This window comes from Camarhynchus parvulus, chromosome 18 (genome assembly GCF_901933205.1).
Source record: "Camarhynchus parvulus chromosome 18, STF_HiC, whole genome shotgun sequence".
In the NCBI taxonomy this organism is placed as follows: Eukaryota; Metazoa; Chordata; class Aves; order Passeriformes; family Thraupidae; genus Camarhynchus; species Camarhynchus parvulus.
In genome coordinates, this window is record NC_044588.1 from 10,771,291 (window position 1) to 10,786,246 (window position 14,956).

Here is a 14,956-nt window from a genome sequence, read left to right on the forward strand (position 1 = left end):
TTTTAACACTGCTGTGTTTATTCTGTTTCTAATTCAGGAACTCACAGTGGCCGAGATAAGACAGGAGCCATTTCTCTTGTTCCTCTGCCTGGTATCTGTCAGTGGTTTAACTTGTACCACCACTGGGAAACATGCATTTGTGGCTTTTCCTGTTGAGATAAGGTCTGGCAGCTTGTTCCCAGTGACAGCAACCTGTCAGCCCTTGGTGTGTGTCCAGCCTGCCAAGCTTCCCCCTGTCTTTGCACAGGCTGGCTCTGTGCTGCTGGAACAGCCCTCAATGGGATGTTGTTAATGTCTGCAGCTGGCACTGTCTAGCACAAGCCTGGAAAGAAAGTGAGCTCTGTTCTTCCCTGGGTCTCGTGACTTAATCTAGATACAAAAACATCTGTTGAGTCTGTCTCTGCAAAAGAGATTCTGAGGCTCCTGATGTCACTTTGATTGCCACTCGTTTGTGAGTGAAATGAGCAAAGACTTATGCGACAGGAGGTTGGTGTGATGCACCTCTGAATGTTTACACTGATGCCACACTTTGGATTGTTTCCCCCTAACATGTTGGTTGGCAGTGAAAGCTTTGGGACAGCCTAATAATTTTTTTCCTTTTTTTTTTCTTTTTTTTTTTACACTTTGTTGTTTCAGTGTAACTGTGCATGCAGTAACTCATGCTAGTGCAGTCTGCTCTGGGCAGTTGTCGTGCTGAGTCTCAAATATTTATTTCTGAAGAACATCCTCATTTTCCACTGGAAAGTTTTACTTTTAATTAATTTAAAAGTAACACTGGTAGTTTTAGGAATTTTATTTTTCTTATAATTCTTAGACTATGTCTCTGGCTGCAGATATATTCCAATGTGCAGCAGTACAAAAATACCAAATACCTAGATCCGGTTTGTTGGCAAAAAATAAAGTGCATTAAATACATAAGAAGCTGAAGTAATGTGCCTTTTACTAATATGGGTGCAGGCAACAGAGAAAATACATTTCTATACAGAGTTTTCTTTATTTTTCTGTACCTCCTGAAGTGTAAAGAGTATTTTAAAGCCCACTGTTAAAATCTTGATCATTCTGTTCTCCCTAGCTAGACGTTGGCTTTGGTACATACACTTAGTTGGGATACAGAGTCAAAAGATGACTTCTCTATATTCATGTAATTGTTTATACCTTCTGACAAAGATGGTTGGTCTCCCATTTGGGGCTGAGACACCAGTGGTTCAGAGTTTAGTGCAGAATTGTGGCCTTCTTGTGCTGTGCCAGTTGTGGAAGTGGTGGCCTGTGCCACAGCCTTGTATGTCGGTAAATCCCTTTCGGAAGTTCACTGGAGTGTAAACCAAACGTGCACAGTGGCTGCAGCATGGAAAAGGGATTTATTTGCACTTGTTAACTCCAGCCCAGCAGCCCATTCTTGGCTCTGCTCTGTCACAGTGCCCGCTGTCAGCTGCTGCACACATACCCTGAAGTGATGGCTCCCATCATGTGTCACTCCTCTGAAATGCCTCTGTGCTTGCTCATAAACACACCCTTGGCATCATGTTCATGTCTACTAAAATAAACTGCACACAGTGCAGAGAGTCAGGCACAGAGATCCCTCAAGTAAGGATTGGGATTTGTTCATCTCCTGGAGCTCCCATGCTCTGCAAGAGCCATTCATCGGCAGTAAGCAGAAGAGTAGGAACCACAGGGGGTGGAGAGGGAGCATGTTGAGCGGAGAATGATCAAAATAAGCCATAGGATTGGTGAGATTTTCCCTTTTGCCATCATCTTTCTATTTACAAAGAGTATTCCACACGATCTGTTTTCTTCTTTGGCAATTTCCCATCATCATATCACCAACAAAATGACACCAGCTGTACTCAGAGCCTCAACTGGCACACTGGGATGAGAGGGTCCACCATTTGTTCTTACCAGCAGATATCTCAGCTAAACATGTCTCCTGGAGCAAGTTTGGCCTTGATCCACAATGACCTGAGCAAATGGACCTCCCAGTGGTGTCAGTGGGTTTTGCTAATGCCCAGTACCATCCTTCTGGTGAGGAGAGCAGGCAGTGCCTCGTGTGTGGCTGTGTGCGTGGCCTCTGCTTTGCTCCGTGGCTCCGTGTCCCAGGAGGGATCCTCAGCTGGCCCAGCTGCAGGGCTGTCTTTGGGAAAGCTCTCTCTTTTCTCAGCAATCTGTGTCCATGCCCTCCCACCCCATCCCAGCCCAGAAGAGGGCCACAGTGATGGCAAAGGAGCTTTACCTTTCTGGTCACAGTAGTGGCTGTCACAGAGAGAAGGAACTCCATGCTGTGATTTCTGGTCCTTTGAGTCACATTCATTAATATTGTTATTGCCATTTTCAGTGGGCTAGTGTGGAAAGTCATTCCCATAGCACTGAATCCTGATGTCCATGTGTGTCCTTGATAGCAGGTTGTGTCACTTCAGGAATGGGCAGCTGGGCTGACTTGGCTCTTCCTGCGTCTGGGATCAGGGCGTCCATCACAGCCACAGCAGCTGCAGCAGCAGCAACTGCAGGCAATGATCGTGAGCACCAGCACAGTAACTGCAGAGAGAAACAAAGGATATTGCTTCATAGCACAGGAACAATCAGAGTAACCCTATGTGTCCTCCTCCTACTGCAGAGTAACCCTATGTCTCCTCCAAGTTGTTTGGTGAGCAGCAAAATGAGCAAAGCCTGGTTTCCTTGCCCTATATCCCCATCTTCCTCTTCCTAAGTTCCTGCTCCTTTGTATTGCTTTTCCATTTAATCTGGACAATCATTACCAGGCATTTCAAGACCTTAAGAGCTACATTCCAAACCATGTGAGGGTTTCTTTACCCACTTAATGGGCTGTTGTTTGGGAGCTGACATGCAATACCTAAGCACAGCCATGTGCCTGGAAAGGATGAAAATCCAGCTTTAGATTTTTGAGTAACCAGATTTGAGGGAGTTTGGTTACTCAAACTGGCAGTTGTATTTCTGAAGAGTGAGTTCAGCATACTCTTTAAGCATAGAGACTCATGACTGGGTTGTCTTTACTCTTCTGTATTTAGCTTGAAGAAAATAAGATACTTCAAATGGAGGGGTTCATTTCACAGAACAGTGGGCTAGCTGACTGTCCTCTACTCTAGCCAGGATGGCAGGTGTTGGCAGGGATGTGTTAGTTTATCTGGAGTAGAAAAGGATGACATGTTCCATCCTGCAGAACATGTAAGAGTGTGAGCATGCCTCTGGTGTGCCTGTGTTCTTTTAAAGCCTGGACCTGGGCTGCCAGGTAACCTGACCTGTGGGGAACCCGCTGTAGGGATGAACCAAATAAAGCAGCAGGTGTGACATTGTGAATTCCAGCCCAGGGAGGAGTGTCCAGCTGAATACACACCCTTCCTTTTGGCCAAGAGCAAGCCCTGTCTTTGAGGAGCAGGGCCTGTCTTCCTTCTTGCTTATTTTCCCATTGTATAAACAAACTTCATCCTCCTTGATCCAACAGTTCTTGATCCAGTTGTTATTCCTTCCATGCCATCCCCACATAGAGCAGCAGGAGGGATCTTGCCATTACCAGAGGAGAATAAATGGACTCATCTGAATTCACTGAGCCAATACAGGAATGACACTCAGAGTCCCTCTTAAGTGTCTTCTGTGGCAGGGAGATGCTCTAGTACCATTTGTCATAAACCATGTCCTATGCATCAAAACATTACAGCAGCTCTGGGTTAGTTAAAATATTGCCGATTTAACTAATGTTTAAAATTGGAGCTTTGGGGAAAGCTGTACTGTTTCCTGTCATGCTCTGCAACCATGTAAGGTACACACTGAATGGTAAAAATTACCTAGGAATTAACCTGGGCCTTGGAGCACAGCCTAGAAAACAACAGCCAACACCACCAACCCACCTACACAGCCTGTGGAGCAAATTGTCCCCATAGGAGAGGAGAGAAATTCTGACACCCCTTTGCCTCCACCCACAAACTCACCAATAAACAGAAGAACCACAGAAAAGCTGACAATCTCCACTGGCTCAGCCTTGGGCAGTTTCTGGAGCTTGAGGAGAAACTTCTCACCAATGGCTTGAACTTCCTTTAGAAAGCTTTCAGAAGACATTCTGTCACAACCTCTTCAGGCTTTATGCTGCAGGAGAACCAAACAGAGAATAAACCTTTTCACTGACTAATGCTAGGGAGCTGCCAGCCTTCTTATACAGCTGGTGATCACAAGGAAAACAAGTTTATCTGGTCTCAGTCCTTGTTCCCAGTAGCTAAGGTGGAGGACTTTTAATTGTCTACGTGTTCTGGCGCTGTTTTAATTTCAAAATCCAGCTTCGAGGGTGTTTTTGTCAACTACTTCCAAACGGTGTTTCTTCTACAAGGACACTTCTTCCAGCAGGCACTGAGTTAGACTGGACAGTGCCTGCCCTTGGCTCTCACCCAATCAAAGCACTTTTTTTTTCCAGTTGTGCTAACTTGTCCTTCCAGAAACAAATGCAATTCTAACCCAACTTGAATGCTGAACTCCACTGTACATAGTCTTCAGTTGTTTGTTACTGAATAACACAAAGTAGACTCCCTTGAAGGCTTCTTGCACTTTGAGCTACAGAACTCCCCTTCAAAAAAAGGGGGATTTACCTCAAAATACCTTAAAAAAGGCATTTACCTCAACACCTCAATACAATAGCATTAATAATCTTTATTAACCATTTTTACTGTATGTGATACTAAAAATTAAACTCTGCATTCACTAGAGACAGCTGGATGCTTTACAAGTTCTTACAGATGAATGCAATTTTATAAAGAAAGCTAAATTTAAGTTTGTTTTTTTTTATTCTAAGCCACAGAGCAATATATGAATTGAACAGTGGATTCCACCCATCACTGCTGACGATGAGCAAAGCAAAAGCCCCTGGATCTGTCAGGGAGATATTTCCCCTGTGGAGCTAATCCCTCCTGCCCTGCTCAGTAATCTTAGCCTTCTTTATTCCCAGAGTGATCATCAGGAGCTCTTGTTACTGAAAATATTATTAGTCTAGTTAAAGTTAAGGGCCTCAGTTTTGTCACCAATATTTGCTGCTCTCTTACCCCACAAGCAAGATTTTAGGAGGCATTGCAACAAACTAGCTGGCATGAGACCTATGAATTTTCAAATTTTGCTCCAATTAGGAACTGGAATTGGATATTTTTGAGAAATATCCATAGTTCCACCTAAAACAAGTGTTTAGACAGGTCAACACTTGAATGGGTTCTAACTCTTATTTCATTATTGTATCAAAATGTACTGGTTTGTGTGTGTTGTAACAGGCAACACTGGGGTTTGGGACTTGAACATTGCAATTTAATATCCTGATCTTGGTGATAACACAAAGCCAAGTGACCAAGACTGCACTTCCAGAACAAACCAGCTAGTTCCTTATTGAACATCTGGCTTGGTTACTCAAACAAATGGATGCTTGGAGTTCAGTTTTTCTAAACACACTGAGGACAGAGAGACCTTGGCTGTTTCTTTGCATGCTGGGCTTAAGTACTACAGTGCCAAGTTAAATTAGTTTTGTATGTTTATGCAATTCAAAAAGGGTTTTCTTTGTTCTTTTAAATCCAAGCTAAGGAATAAAAATCGGAACCAGCTGGTTTCTTAGAAATGGGGGTGGATGGAAAATCCACATCCACAGAAAGATCACTACAATTCAGGAAGGAGGCAGAGCAGTGGTCTTTTGACCTGAAAAGGTCACTTTTGAGACTAGGGTTAAATACTTCTTTCCAGATGACTGCATACCCCAAGTGAGCTTCTCCAGAAACGGCTGCTTTGTCCTTAGTGCTGCAGGATTCTGTGTCTACAGGTTTTCGATTTTGTTTCCATTCTAAGAGATGGTGGATGAGGCAGAGGTGAAATGATTTGTGCTTTCTGTTCTTGGCTGTAGAAGAAAAAATTTCAAAAAATAAAATTTCTGGCTTTAACATTGTGAAAATGTTTATTCCCTTTGGAGGTATTTCTGCCTGTCCAGAAGCTCTCCTCATAACAAATTTGCTGTGAACTTCTATGCCATGCTTTGGGTTGCACCAGAAGCAACATAAGAGCCAGGCTTGTGAAATTTGGTTATACAGGGTAAAATTATTGAGTTCTACTGATTGTAGAACTCCATGTGGATTAGCAAAGTGCTTAGTCAAAAATAATAAAGCCTGTCACTGTAATGGACATTCCACTCTGCCCATGGTACCTGATCTGGAGCTGAGTGAAGGAGTTTTTATTCTAAAACTTGCAAGGAATTTGCTTGTTTACCTTGGTCTGAATTACATCAGGGACAAAGTTTGATGGTTGTGGTGCAGTCTCCAACCAATTCGTGAGGAAGCAAATGTTTTTCTGATTGACTGCACTTACTGCTGCTTCAAGGATTCTCTGCTTTGGGATTTCTACTTCTGCAGCAAGGTAAAAGGGTGAAGAATAAAATAATTCTTAAAGGAAAAAAGTAAAACTCCTCCAAGAAAGACAGTCATATTAATGGACTTTTGTATGTTCCATTCTACTTGTGATGTGAAGTCTTTCTTCAGGACTGGTTTTGATGTGACCTTTTCCCAATTGATTTCAGTGGAACCAAGATTTTACCCTTGAGATTAGCACAAGGATAAGGATAGTTATTTAAACCAGCTGTCTTATGCATCTGCCTCATTTACAACACAAAGGTGATGACATTAATTACAATAACAGAGTGAAGCTGTGAGAATTAATTCCTTTTGTTTTATTATATTGTGTTCAAATAAGCTTCCAGTCACTAGCAGTTGTAAAGGACAGGTGGTGGAGGATACTCAGTTGAAGCAGTAACTCTGATGATTATTATTAAAAAGGGAAGTCTCAAGAGGTTTGAAACTTAAGGTTGTGGACCTTAACTGACAGTTTACTTTCTAGGCCTGGAGTGCTGCTTTAGAGGCTGGAAGAGCCACTCAAGTTAGTACCTCAGAGATTCTCAGGCATTTGGAGCAAACATAATTGTCTGCCAGTGTTTCCCTCAGTTGGGAATTTCTTCTTGCTCATCATTGTCCTTCCTCAAAACTTCACCCACTGAGGATGGGAACCCTCCAGAGCAGAGGAGACTTGGCTGTAGGGCAGCAGAGCTGATGTAACTCATCCATGTCATGGAAAAAATCCTGAATGACCACACTGCAATGTGGTCTTCATAACACATTGTAAGACTGGTGTCAGGAAATTCTGCTCCACAGCTGTAGTTAGAGCTCACATGAAGTGAAAATCAGATGAGGAGAGGCAAGACAAGAATCTCACACAGAAAAGAAAGTAATACAATGTCTTGTCAAAGGCAGACATTTGTGACATCCTGCTGGGATGGGGTGGCAGCCCGAAATTCGTGGTTTTGACTTAAGAAATAACTCATCCAGTCAGTGATGCCAGTGGAACTAAATCATCAAACCTTTCTGCCCTCCTCTAATGTTGCAAGGCCCAGCAGGGGGAGGGAATAAAACAATCGTTTAATTTGGGTTTATTTGGTTTTGATGAAAAAAAAAAAAAAAGGCCCATTCTGCCATGTGCCATGAGTTATTAGCCTTGGTTGAAAGGACAGAGCACAGAAATGATGCAGGGGAATGGCAAACAGCTGCAGGTGTGCTGCTCAGCTGCAAGGATTACATGACCCTGGAAAACCAGAGTGCATGTCCTGTGTTTAGGACTTACATAGGATTAGATTCCCAGAAAGCACTAATGCAGATTCATCTTGCTGTGCCCACTGAAGAAAGCTGTGAAAATTGCCATAATAGCACTGAAATTATCTTTCTGAGTTGTTTTAATGGACTTGTGCCATGCTGAAGCACTCAAAGAAGTTGGCTGCTCAGCCCCTTGGAGAATAAAGCCATTAGAAAGCCTCAATCTAGACATTCAAGAGGAAAGCCTCCATCAAGGTTCCTTTCTGCTGTGAACTGGCTGCATATGGAGGCTTCTTTTTCCAAGAAAAAGAGCTTTGAGATGACCATGTACAGTGGGGTCTCACATCCCTGTGTCTGCCTGAAGCTAGTGAGGCTGCTGTGAGTCTTTTGGAATTGCTGTACATTTTGGTTTTGCATTTTTCCTGTGCATTTGGGGTTTTTGGTCTGTGTTGATCTGTGTGTGGACACAGCTGCATCCACAGGTGAACTGTAGGGAGTGGGTGAGCTGAAATTTGCTGCTGAGAATGAGACACTTGTTTACACATAGCCCTGGGGGTATTTGAGCAGCCTTTTTTAGTGCAAAAGGCACAAATTTAAGTTTGTGGTTTAGCCCCAGGACTGGAAGTTAGTAAATACAGGCAGTCTCCCTGGCCTGCCAGTGATGCTCCCTGGTTGTGACTTTGGGTAAGTCATCACATCCCACTGCTGGGTGACTTCATCTCTGCAAGACAGCGGAAGATGGAACCACATCAGAGCTTTGTTTGTTAATTGTTGTGTGTCCAAGTTTCCAGCATGCTTGGAAATCTTTAGATAGAAAGGCAACAAGTCCCTGGTTTTGCTGCAGTTACAAACTGAACTGGCCATTGTTTTGCTCAGTACTTTGAACACTTTGTTCACTGAGCCTGTTGAGGATGGATGTAGATGAAAGTGTGGTTTCCACTCTTGTTTGCTCCTAACCCAGCCATGCTCCTCATATTGTTCTTGCCATAATCCTGATCCATTGGTTTTACTGTGCTTGCATGGGTTTGTTGCTCTAGTAACCTACAAGTGGAGATAAAGCTTTGGGAGGGGGAATTTTGGGGGCAACAAGAAGCTGCCAATGCCTCTAGTCCTAATGCAGCAAGTCCCAGTGATGATGAGTTGGCTCTCCTCCACTGCCCACAGCAGGATGGCACCAGAGACCTTACCAAGCAGAACCTTCCTGATGTTCCCATCAAGCAGAATGCCAGGGCAACATTCTCATTGCAGCCTTGGCTTTTCCTTAAGACTGGGGCTTTGAAGAAGCAAATGTGTTGTTCTTACTCAGACTAGTCCAATAAATTGGTTGAAATTGGACCTGTACAGGGATGGGAAGCCTGTATGGATTGTGGAGGCTTATCCAGTAGGAAATCTTACAAGGCAAGCCCAACCTCATGGAAGGAGGGTGCTGAGCAGCCAAAGGGGAAGGGATGCTTTTTATTCTGGTCTAAAACTCTAAAATAAGCTCTGACTGTACTTGGCCACTTTTTAAAGAAAACGAAGGATTGGCCAGTTTCAAAACGTACCAGCTTTGTTCTTGGTCCCTGAAATGTCCTTCTGATTTTACATGGATAAGGTCTGCAGTGCTTCCTGTTCTCAAACAATGCTGGGTTGCTAGGTGTGCCTACAGTGGATGCATTTTGGTGTAACGTGTCATAATTCCTGCATGATTGTTTATTGTTCTAAGCTTTTAATGTACTGCTGAGATGAAAAGGGCCATAGAAATGCAGTTGTATTATCAGTGCATGGTTTTCTCTCATCATTGTTAATGCAGTGTTTGCTGCCATGACTGTAGTTGACCAGCCATGTGAATCTTAACTATAGTTCAGACAAGCCCATTTTTTCTTAAAACAGGAGTGCACAGAGCCAGACAGACCTATAATTCATTCCCAAGCAGATGAAAATAGTTTCCAGTATCAAGAGAATTCAGCCCTTGAACAGCACACACCCAAACTGGTAAATTGTAGCTCAATGCCATGGGAGAAAAGCTGGGGCTTTGTCAGTTGGTTTGGAGCAGAAGGCCACACATTCCTGAGATTTTAAAGCTGCCCTGCCTGGGTCACCCTTTGGCTGGAATACCTTGTCATCTCCACCACCCACTATTTGGAGATGGGTTTTGAGGCAGCACTGTAAATGTGCCTTCTCTTCCCTACAACCTAATACTAGATTAATGTAAAAAGGCACTGAATTCCCAGTTTCAGTAGCAGAGGTGCCCACTGGGGCACTGAGCTGGGAGTCTTTACACCTCTGCAGATCACCCTGGTTTTCTCCAGTTCATCCCACAAACAAGTCCACAAAACCTCATGAGATAATTCCTCACTACTAGAAAATTTTTAAGTGGGGAAACCAAAACACTGAGCCATCCAATGAAAGGAAAAGGTCAATTTTAAAAATAAACCTGTAGCTCTTCTACAAGAGAACTTTTTTTAGGGTTGGTGATGCTTGAATCTAGCCTGAAAGTCTATTCTAATATTAGCAAAATATCCATTTCTCAGGAAGCTGACTGAGAGGTAGCTGTGTGCTTGTGAAAGCCTTTTAGTGACTTCACAAACATAGTGGGATCTATCAGTAGTTGGTGCTTGAGGTCCAGTATCTGGAGGCCCTGAGAGTGCTGGAAACTCCTCCACCTTTTAACAGCCACCTCTGTGCCCTGGCCTTGATCTCACATCTACAAGTCTTCTGAATTACATGCATTTTTGAGCTTTTTGAAATATCCTGGACTAATCCTAGTAAAGGTGCTATTGGGGTGTAGGAGGTCAAAAATCAAAATCTGCAGCAGCTGCTGCCTCGGGAGGAATTGTTTGGAAGCTCATCAGCTGTGGCTGCATGGGCAGAGCCTGCATGGAGCTGTGGGGTGGGTGCTGCTCACAGTCCCTGCTGGCCAGTGGGTGCCTCTGGCCCACAGCAGGCTCTGTGCTCAGGGCTTGTCTTAGAGAGGAGCCACTCTGTCAAACTTGGATTATTTTGTACCTTCATTCCCACACCCACTGTTGGTTGCAGTCAGGCTGAGGCCCGTGCACTGGGACAGCTGTAACACAAGCCATGTCCTGCTGTTTTTATCCAGACATGTGTTTCACATTGCTGTGCCTCTCCCCCCACACATCAACAGCATGGCTGCAGCTGGACAAGCCCCCAGCCAAACCCATTAAGATTTTCTTTTGGCCAGGAAAACTTGGCATGTTTCTCCACCTCCTTCCCTCCCCTGCCCTTCTCCCCTCACTCCTCCCTCCTTATTCTTTTCTTTGTTGTTTCGCTAAACTTTGTTTTTTCACATGCTTTATTTAAGAAACTCTCCTAACTGCAACAAGCAACCTACAGAGACTCTCCATTAGCAGGGTGGAAACTTCCCTCCATCCCCTTGAGCCTTAGGGCCAGGCTGGAGGCGTGTGGGTCTGAACTGCTACCTCTCCTCACTCAGGCAGTTCCAATTCCATGTTTGTACAACACTAGGTCAGAAAGACCTGCCCTCCATTCCTCGTTAATGGAAATGGAGAGAAGTGGAAATACCTGATCCTTAACATTCCTCCCTACAGGCATGTGTAGGATTGGGAAGACCTTTTTCTGTGAGAATTGGCTTTCTGCTCCAGTTTGTAAACAGCTGACTGCCCCTGCACCTCCTGGCAGAGGCTGAGGGGTCCCAGCTCAGTGCTGGGAGCTGCAGCAGCTTCCAAACAGAGAAATCAGTTTCAGATAGCAGAAAGTGGGGATTTATAAGGCCAGTCTCCATTACCAGCTCCTCTTCCCGTACCCAACAGCAAAACGGAGATGGGAGCGCAGGTGGGACACCTCTGTAAAACCAAAGCTTGGACACAATGGCCTAAAATCTCTTTTTCAACCTAATGATTCTATGTTGTATAATTTCATGTATTTAGGTGATCCTTTTACTCTTCCTTCCCTTCTCACTGCATTCAGACTTGACGGTGTGCTTACTGTAAGCCATGAGCTGTGTATGTGCATGAACGTGCCTCTCCGAGCAGTGGTTCTCCTGCTGCTTTGAGCACTAAACCAGCATCTGTGCCTGATACGCTGGCTGAATTCTTCTTTTTTAAATGTTCTCATTAGCAACTCTGTAAAATCTTTCCATTTATTTCTATTGGATACAGATGCTTAACTTGCACAGCGTGCTAGTTCCCTGACCAGGGTTTGTTTTCTAAGCTCTCTGCATCAGGATTTGGGGGATAAAACTTGGCTGCAGCTGGGAGGAGCTCCGGGAAAAGCCGTGGCTGGCACCCGCCGGGTTTCGTACGCGCCTGCCTGTGCTCCCCGCTAAGGCACGCACAGCTCGGACCCAGCTGCCTTGTCCACACTATTTCTGTATCAGGTCACCAGTTTATGAGGACATACGTTGTGTACGAGCACAGAAACCCGAGCAGCCAGCCTTTGTCACGGCAGAGGAGTTGCGGAGTCCCGCTCGGGCTCGGAGCTCCTTTTGTTACAGGGCGGCTGCGGTGCACTCTCCGCAATCCCATTAAAAGCTTTTCTCCTGCCACCTTCGCTCCTCGGTGTCCCTGGCAAGCAAATTCCGCCTCCCAAGCTCTGCTCCGTGGCTGACCGAGCCGGGGCAGCTCCCCAGGCTCCAGCCCCTCCGCGCTTGACCGAACAGCAGCGATAGCTCAGTCTTACCCCGACCGCCAGCTCTGCTTCTCCTCTTGTTTTTCTTTCGTCTTCTTAAACTTTTCACGTCATCTCTCCCCTTATCCTGCGGCTCGCTGCTCGCTCAGCTCCTCTCTGCTCCGCTGCTGACAGCCAGCTGTTGTCTCTGCCTTTTTTTTTTTTTTTTTTTTGTTGCTGGTTGTCGTGGAGATGCGAAGTTTCGTGTTACATGTGTGCCAAAGAGGGAGGGAGAGGAGTCACCGCAGGCTGAGCCAGAGCCGGTGCCAGCTCCCCGGGCCGCCCGAGGGCCGGCACTTGTTGCTGGCTTCCTCTGTGCATCTCCTCCGAGAGAGGAGTTTCTTCTTTACCTTTTAATGACGCCTTTTTCTGCCGTGAGACTTGAATGGATTTTCTGGCTGCGATAGTTGGGGGCGATGTTAAAGCGAATAACTTTCCTGTCTGCTGCCCGGTTTCCTTGCGGCTCTCAGGAGAAGGAGCTTTTCTCCTTCCCCTGTGTTCATTGAAAGGGAGAGCAAGTGCTCACAAGGACAGAGCAGCTCTGTGAGAGACCTGCCTCGAGCAGGGCAGCAGGGACATTGCTGGGGCAGTGAATTTGATGCTGGGATGGTGAATTTGCTCCGTGCCCTTGGCCGAGTCATTTACTCTCTTGATGCTGAGCTTTTCGCTTCTCGTATTCTGGGGACAGCTGACTGGCACTGTCTTGTCTCAGAGGGTGAAGCTCGGGTGATGATGAAAGGACACAGTCCTTCAGACAGGTGCAAAATTAGAAGTTCTCATCAGCCTCATGACTTGCTCTTCTATTTGATAAAGCTCATTAAATGGCTTTCACTTGACAACTGCATAACTAATTTGCCCTCATATGATTTTTATCTTTTTTAACCCTTTCACTTCACATTATTCCAAGACTTGCTGAGTTGTTTAATTCAGGGAGCATTTTTCTGCTGAGGCTTTGGACCCTCTGGCTTCTACAAGGGAATGCTTTTTTCTGGTTTTTGGGAGAGACAGAGCTTCTTTTGGGATATATGACTTTGCTTCTTCTCTGGCTGTCCATCTCCTTCTCCTAATTGCAGGAATAGCGCTCTTATTTTTTGTGGTGTATAAAAACAAGGACTACCAAAGCTACACAAGTGCAGGCAGCTTTGTGGTCAGTTTAGTACTTTCCTGAAATGCATTGCCACAGACAAAAATGTGTTAATAAACCTCTTTGTTATTTGCTCTTCATCCCATTCCATAATGTCAGATGAGGGGGGAGGGAATGTCTGAAATGACACAATGATTTTGTTTAGACATGAGACCAGTGGTCAGCTCATACGTACTCTTTTGAAGGGCGAAGGGAGACAAATAATACAGTGGCATATTTAGAAGATGCAATAATTTTAGGACATGTATAATAATACAAACTACCATTAATTTATGTAAATCATCTCCATCTCGTGGGCATTAGTCAGGTGTTGGTGTGACAGGGGAAACTTTCCCCTCACATGTTAATGCATAACCAACTGTCTTTCAAGAGCTCTTGTGTTAAGTATTAATCCAGTGATTAACCCCAGCATCCCTGTTGGTAACTTCATTTTTTGTCTTTTGACCCTAATTATGGGATTGCAATTTTAGTTTTGCAACTGAATTTCTGTTATGGCCCAACTCCTGAGCACCGTTGGCTGAAGTGGGGCTGTGGCCCCAATCTGGGTAATTTTTCAGGAAGAAAAAAGCAATTACAGTATTACAGTAGGCTGGGTGGGAAGGGCTTGGCTTTACAAGCCTGATGGGTTAGAAACTGGAACTCTCAATTCCAGTGAGCTCACAGCTGATCTCTGCCTCCACCAAAGCCCTCCCCTGGGCCAGAGGACAGAGGTGTGTGTGGCTGTCCCTCCCCAGCATAAGCCTGGTGAGCTGTGGGAGTGGGGAGAGGGCTTGTCCCTCACTGAATGCCTCAGTTAACTCTAATACAGATCAGTGCGTGCGAGGGGAAGAGACAGGGACTAATGAGAATGCTGCCTGTTTTCTTTGGGGGAAACAAAAAGCTGACTTGCAGCTCGCTGACATTTCTATAGTCACGTTGCACTGGCAAGCCAGGCAGCACCAGTGGTTCTTTTGGAGAGGCAGGACAAGGGTATCGAATGTGTTGCCCCCATCTTGGTCCCCCAGCCTTGCCCTCTGTGTGAAAGGAGCTCTTTGAGTGCAGGAGCAGAGTGAGTCAGTGTGGCTCTGCAGGGGGATAGAATGGCAGCTTTGTCAGAGCCTCTCCAGGCTTTGGTGCCCTGCACAGTGCAGACACCCTGCTGCAGCCCCTTACCTGAGCACTGCCAGCTCCCTGCCACTTCAGCACACTCAGGTCACTGCTGGGGACAGCAGCCTGTGCCCTGCTGCTGTGCTGCCTTCCAGATCCGTCTCCCAGGCCGTGGGAAGGAGTGAGCCAGCAGCCCCTGCAGCCCCTCTGGGGTTTGTTTGTGATGCTTTGGTTCATCATGCAGTTGTTTGGTTCACAACATGCAGTTGTGTTCCCTCCAGACACACACAGACGCAAGTGAAGAAGAAAACTGTGTTTGTTAGATCTCTGTCAAGTTCTGACATGCCTTAAAGGGTTTAGAATAAGAGTAACTGAGGTGCTTGCTCTCTTACTTTTCCCCTCTGTGGCCCACTTTTTGCAGATGAAGTTGGGAAGCCCACTAGGGCACACCTTGGTGGAGAATAAAAAATTCCACTTTGTTCTTCCTTGTAGTAAA

At 45.3% G+C, this 14,956-nt stretch overlaps 3 protein-coding genes across 8 annotated transcripts in view; 2 read left to right on the forward strand and 1 right to left on the reverse strand.

Annotated features, from left to right (window-relative positions):
• Nucleotides 1–14,956, forward strand: part of CASKIN2 (CASK interacting protein 2) — a 648,645-nt gene that overhangs the window by 439,991 nt on the left and 193,698 nt on the right. The window lies entirely within an intron of this gene.
• The window catches only part of RECQL5 (RecQ like helicase 5), a 37,962-nt gene that overhangs the window by 13,086 nt on the left and 9,920 nt on the right, over nucleotides 1–14,956 (forward strand). The gene's annotated exons all lie outside the window — the stretch shown is intronic.
• Nucleotides 787–12,382, reverse strand: SMIM5 (small integral membrane protein 5). Of its 2 annotated transcripts, XM_030962142.1 has the most exons (4): nucleotides 12,243–12,373; nucleotides 5,728–5,866; nucleotides 3,939–4,092; nucleotides 787–2,529 (listed from the first exon to the last, which is right to left on the reverse strand). In XM_030962142.1, exons 3-4 carry the CDS (start codon nucleotides 4,063–4,065, stop codon nucleotides 2,408–2,410), a joined length of 249 nt encoding a protein of 82 aa, XP_030818002.1. In that variant the 5' UTR covers nucleotides 4,066–4,092; nucleotides 5,728–5,866; nucleotides 12,243–12,373; the 3' UTR covers nucleotides 787–2,407. The 2 variants fall into 2 exon arrangements, with proteins under 2 accessions (XP_030818002.1, XP_030818003.1); XM_030962143.1 differs by lacking the exon at nucleotides 5,728–5,866 and having other exon boundaries at nucleotides 12,243–12,382.

What these genes read in the sequence shown, in the direction of transcription:
- SMIM5 (XM_030962143.1), bottom strand. Translation starts at nt 4,065, where the DNA reads ATGTCTTCTGAAAGCTTTCTAAAGGAAGTTCAAGCCATTGGTGAGAAG. An exon ending in TGTGGTTCTTCTGTTTATTG is followed by an intron (nt 2,530 to 3,938) that starts GTGAGTTTGTGG and finishes TTCTCTCTGCAG; the next exon opens with TTACTGTGCTGGTGCTCACG.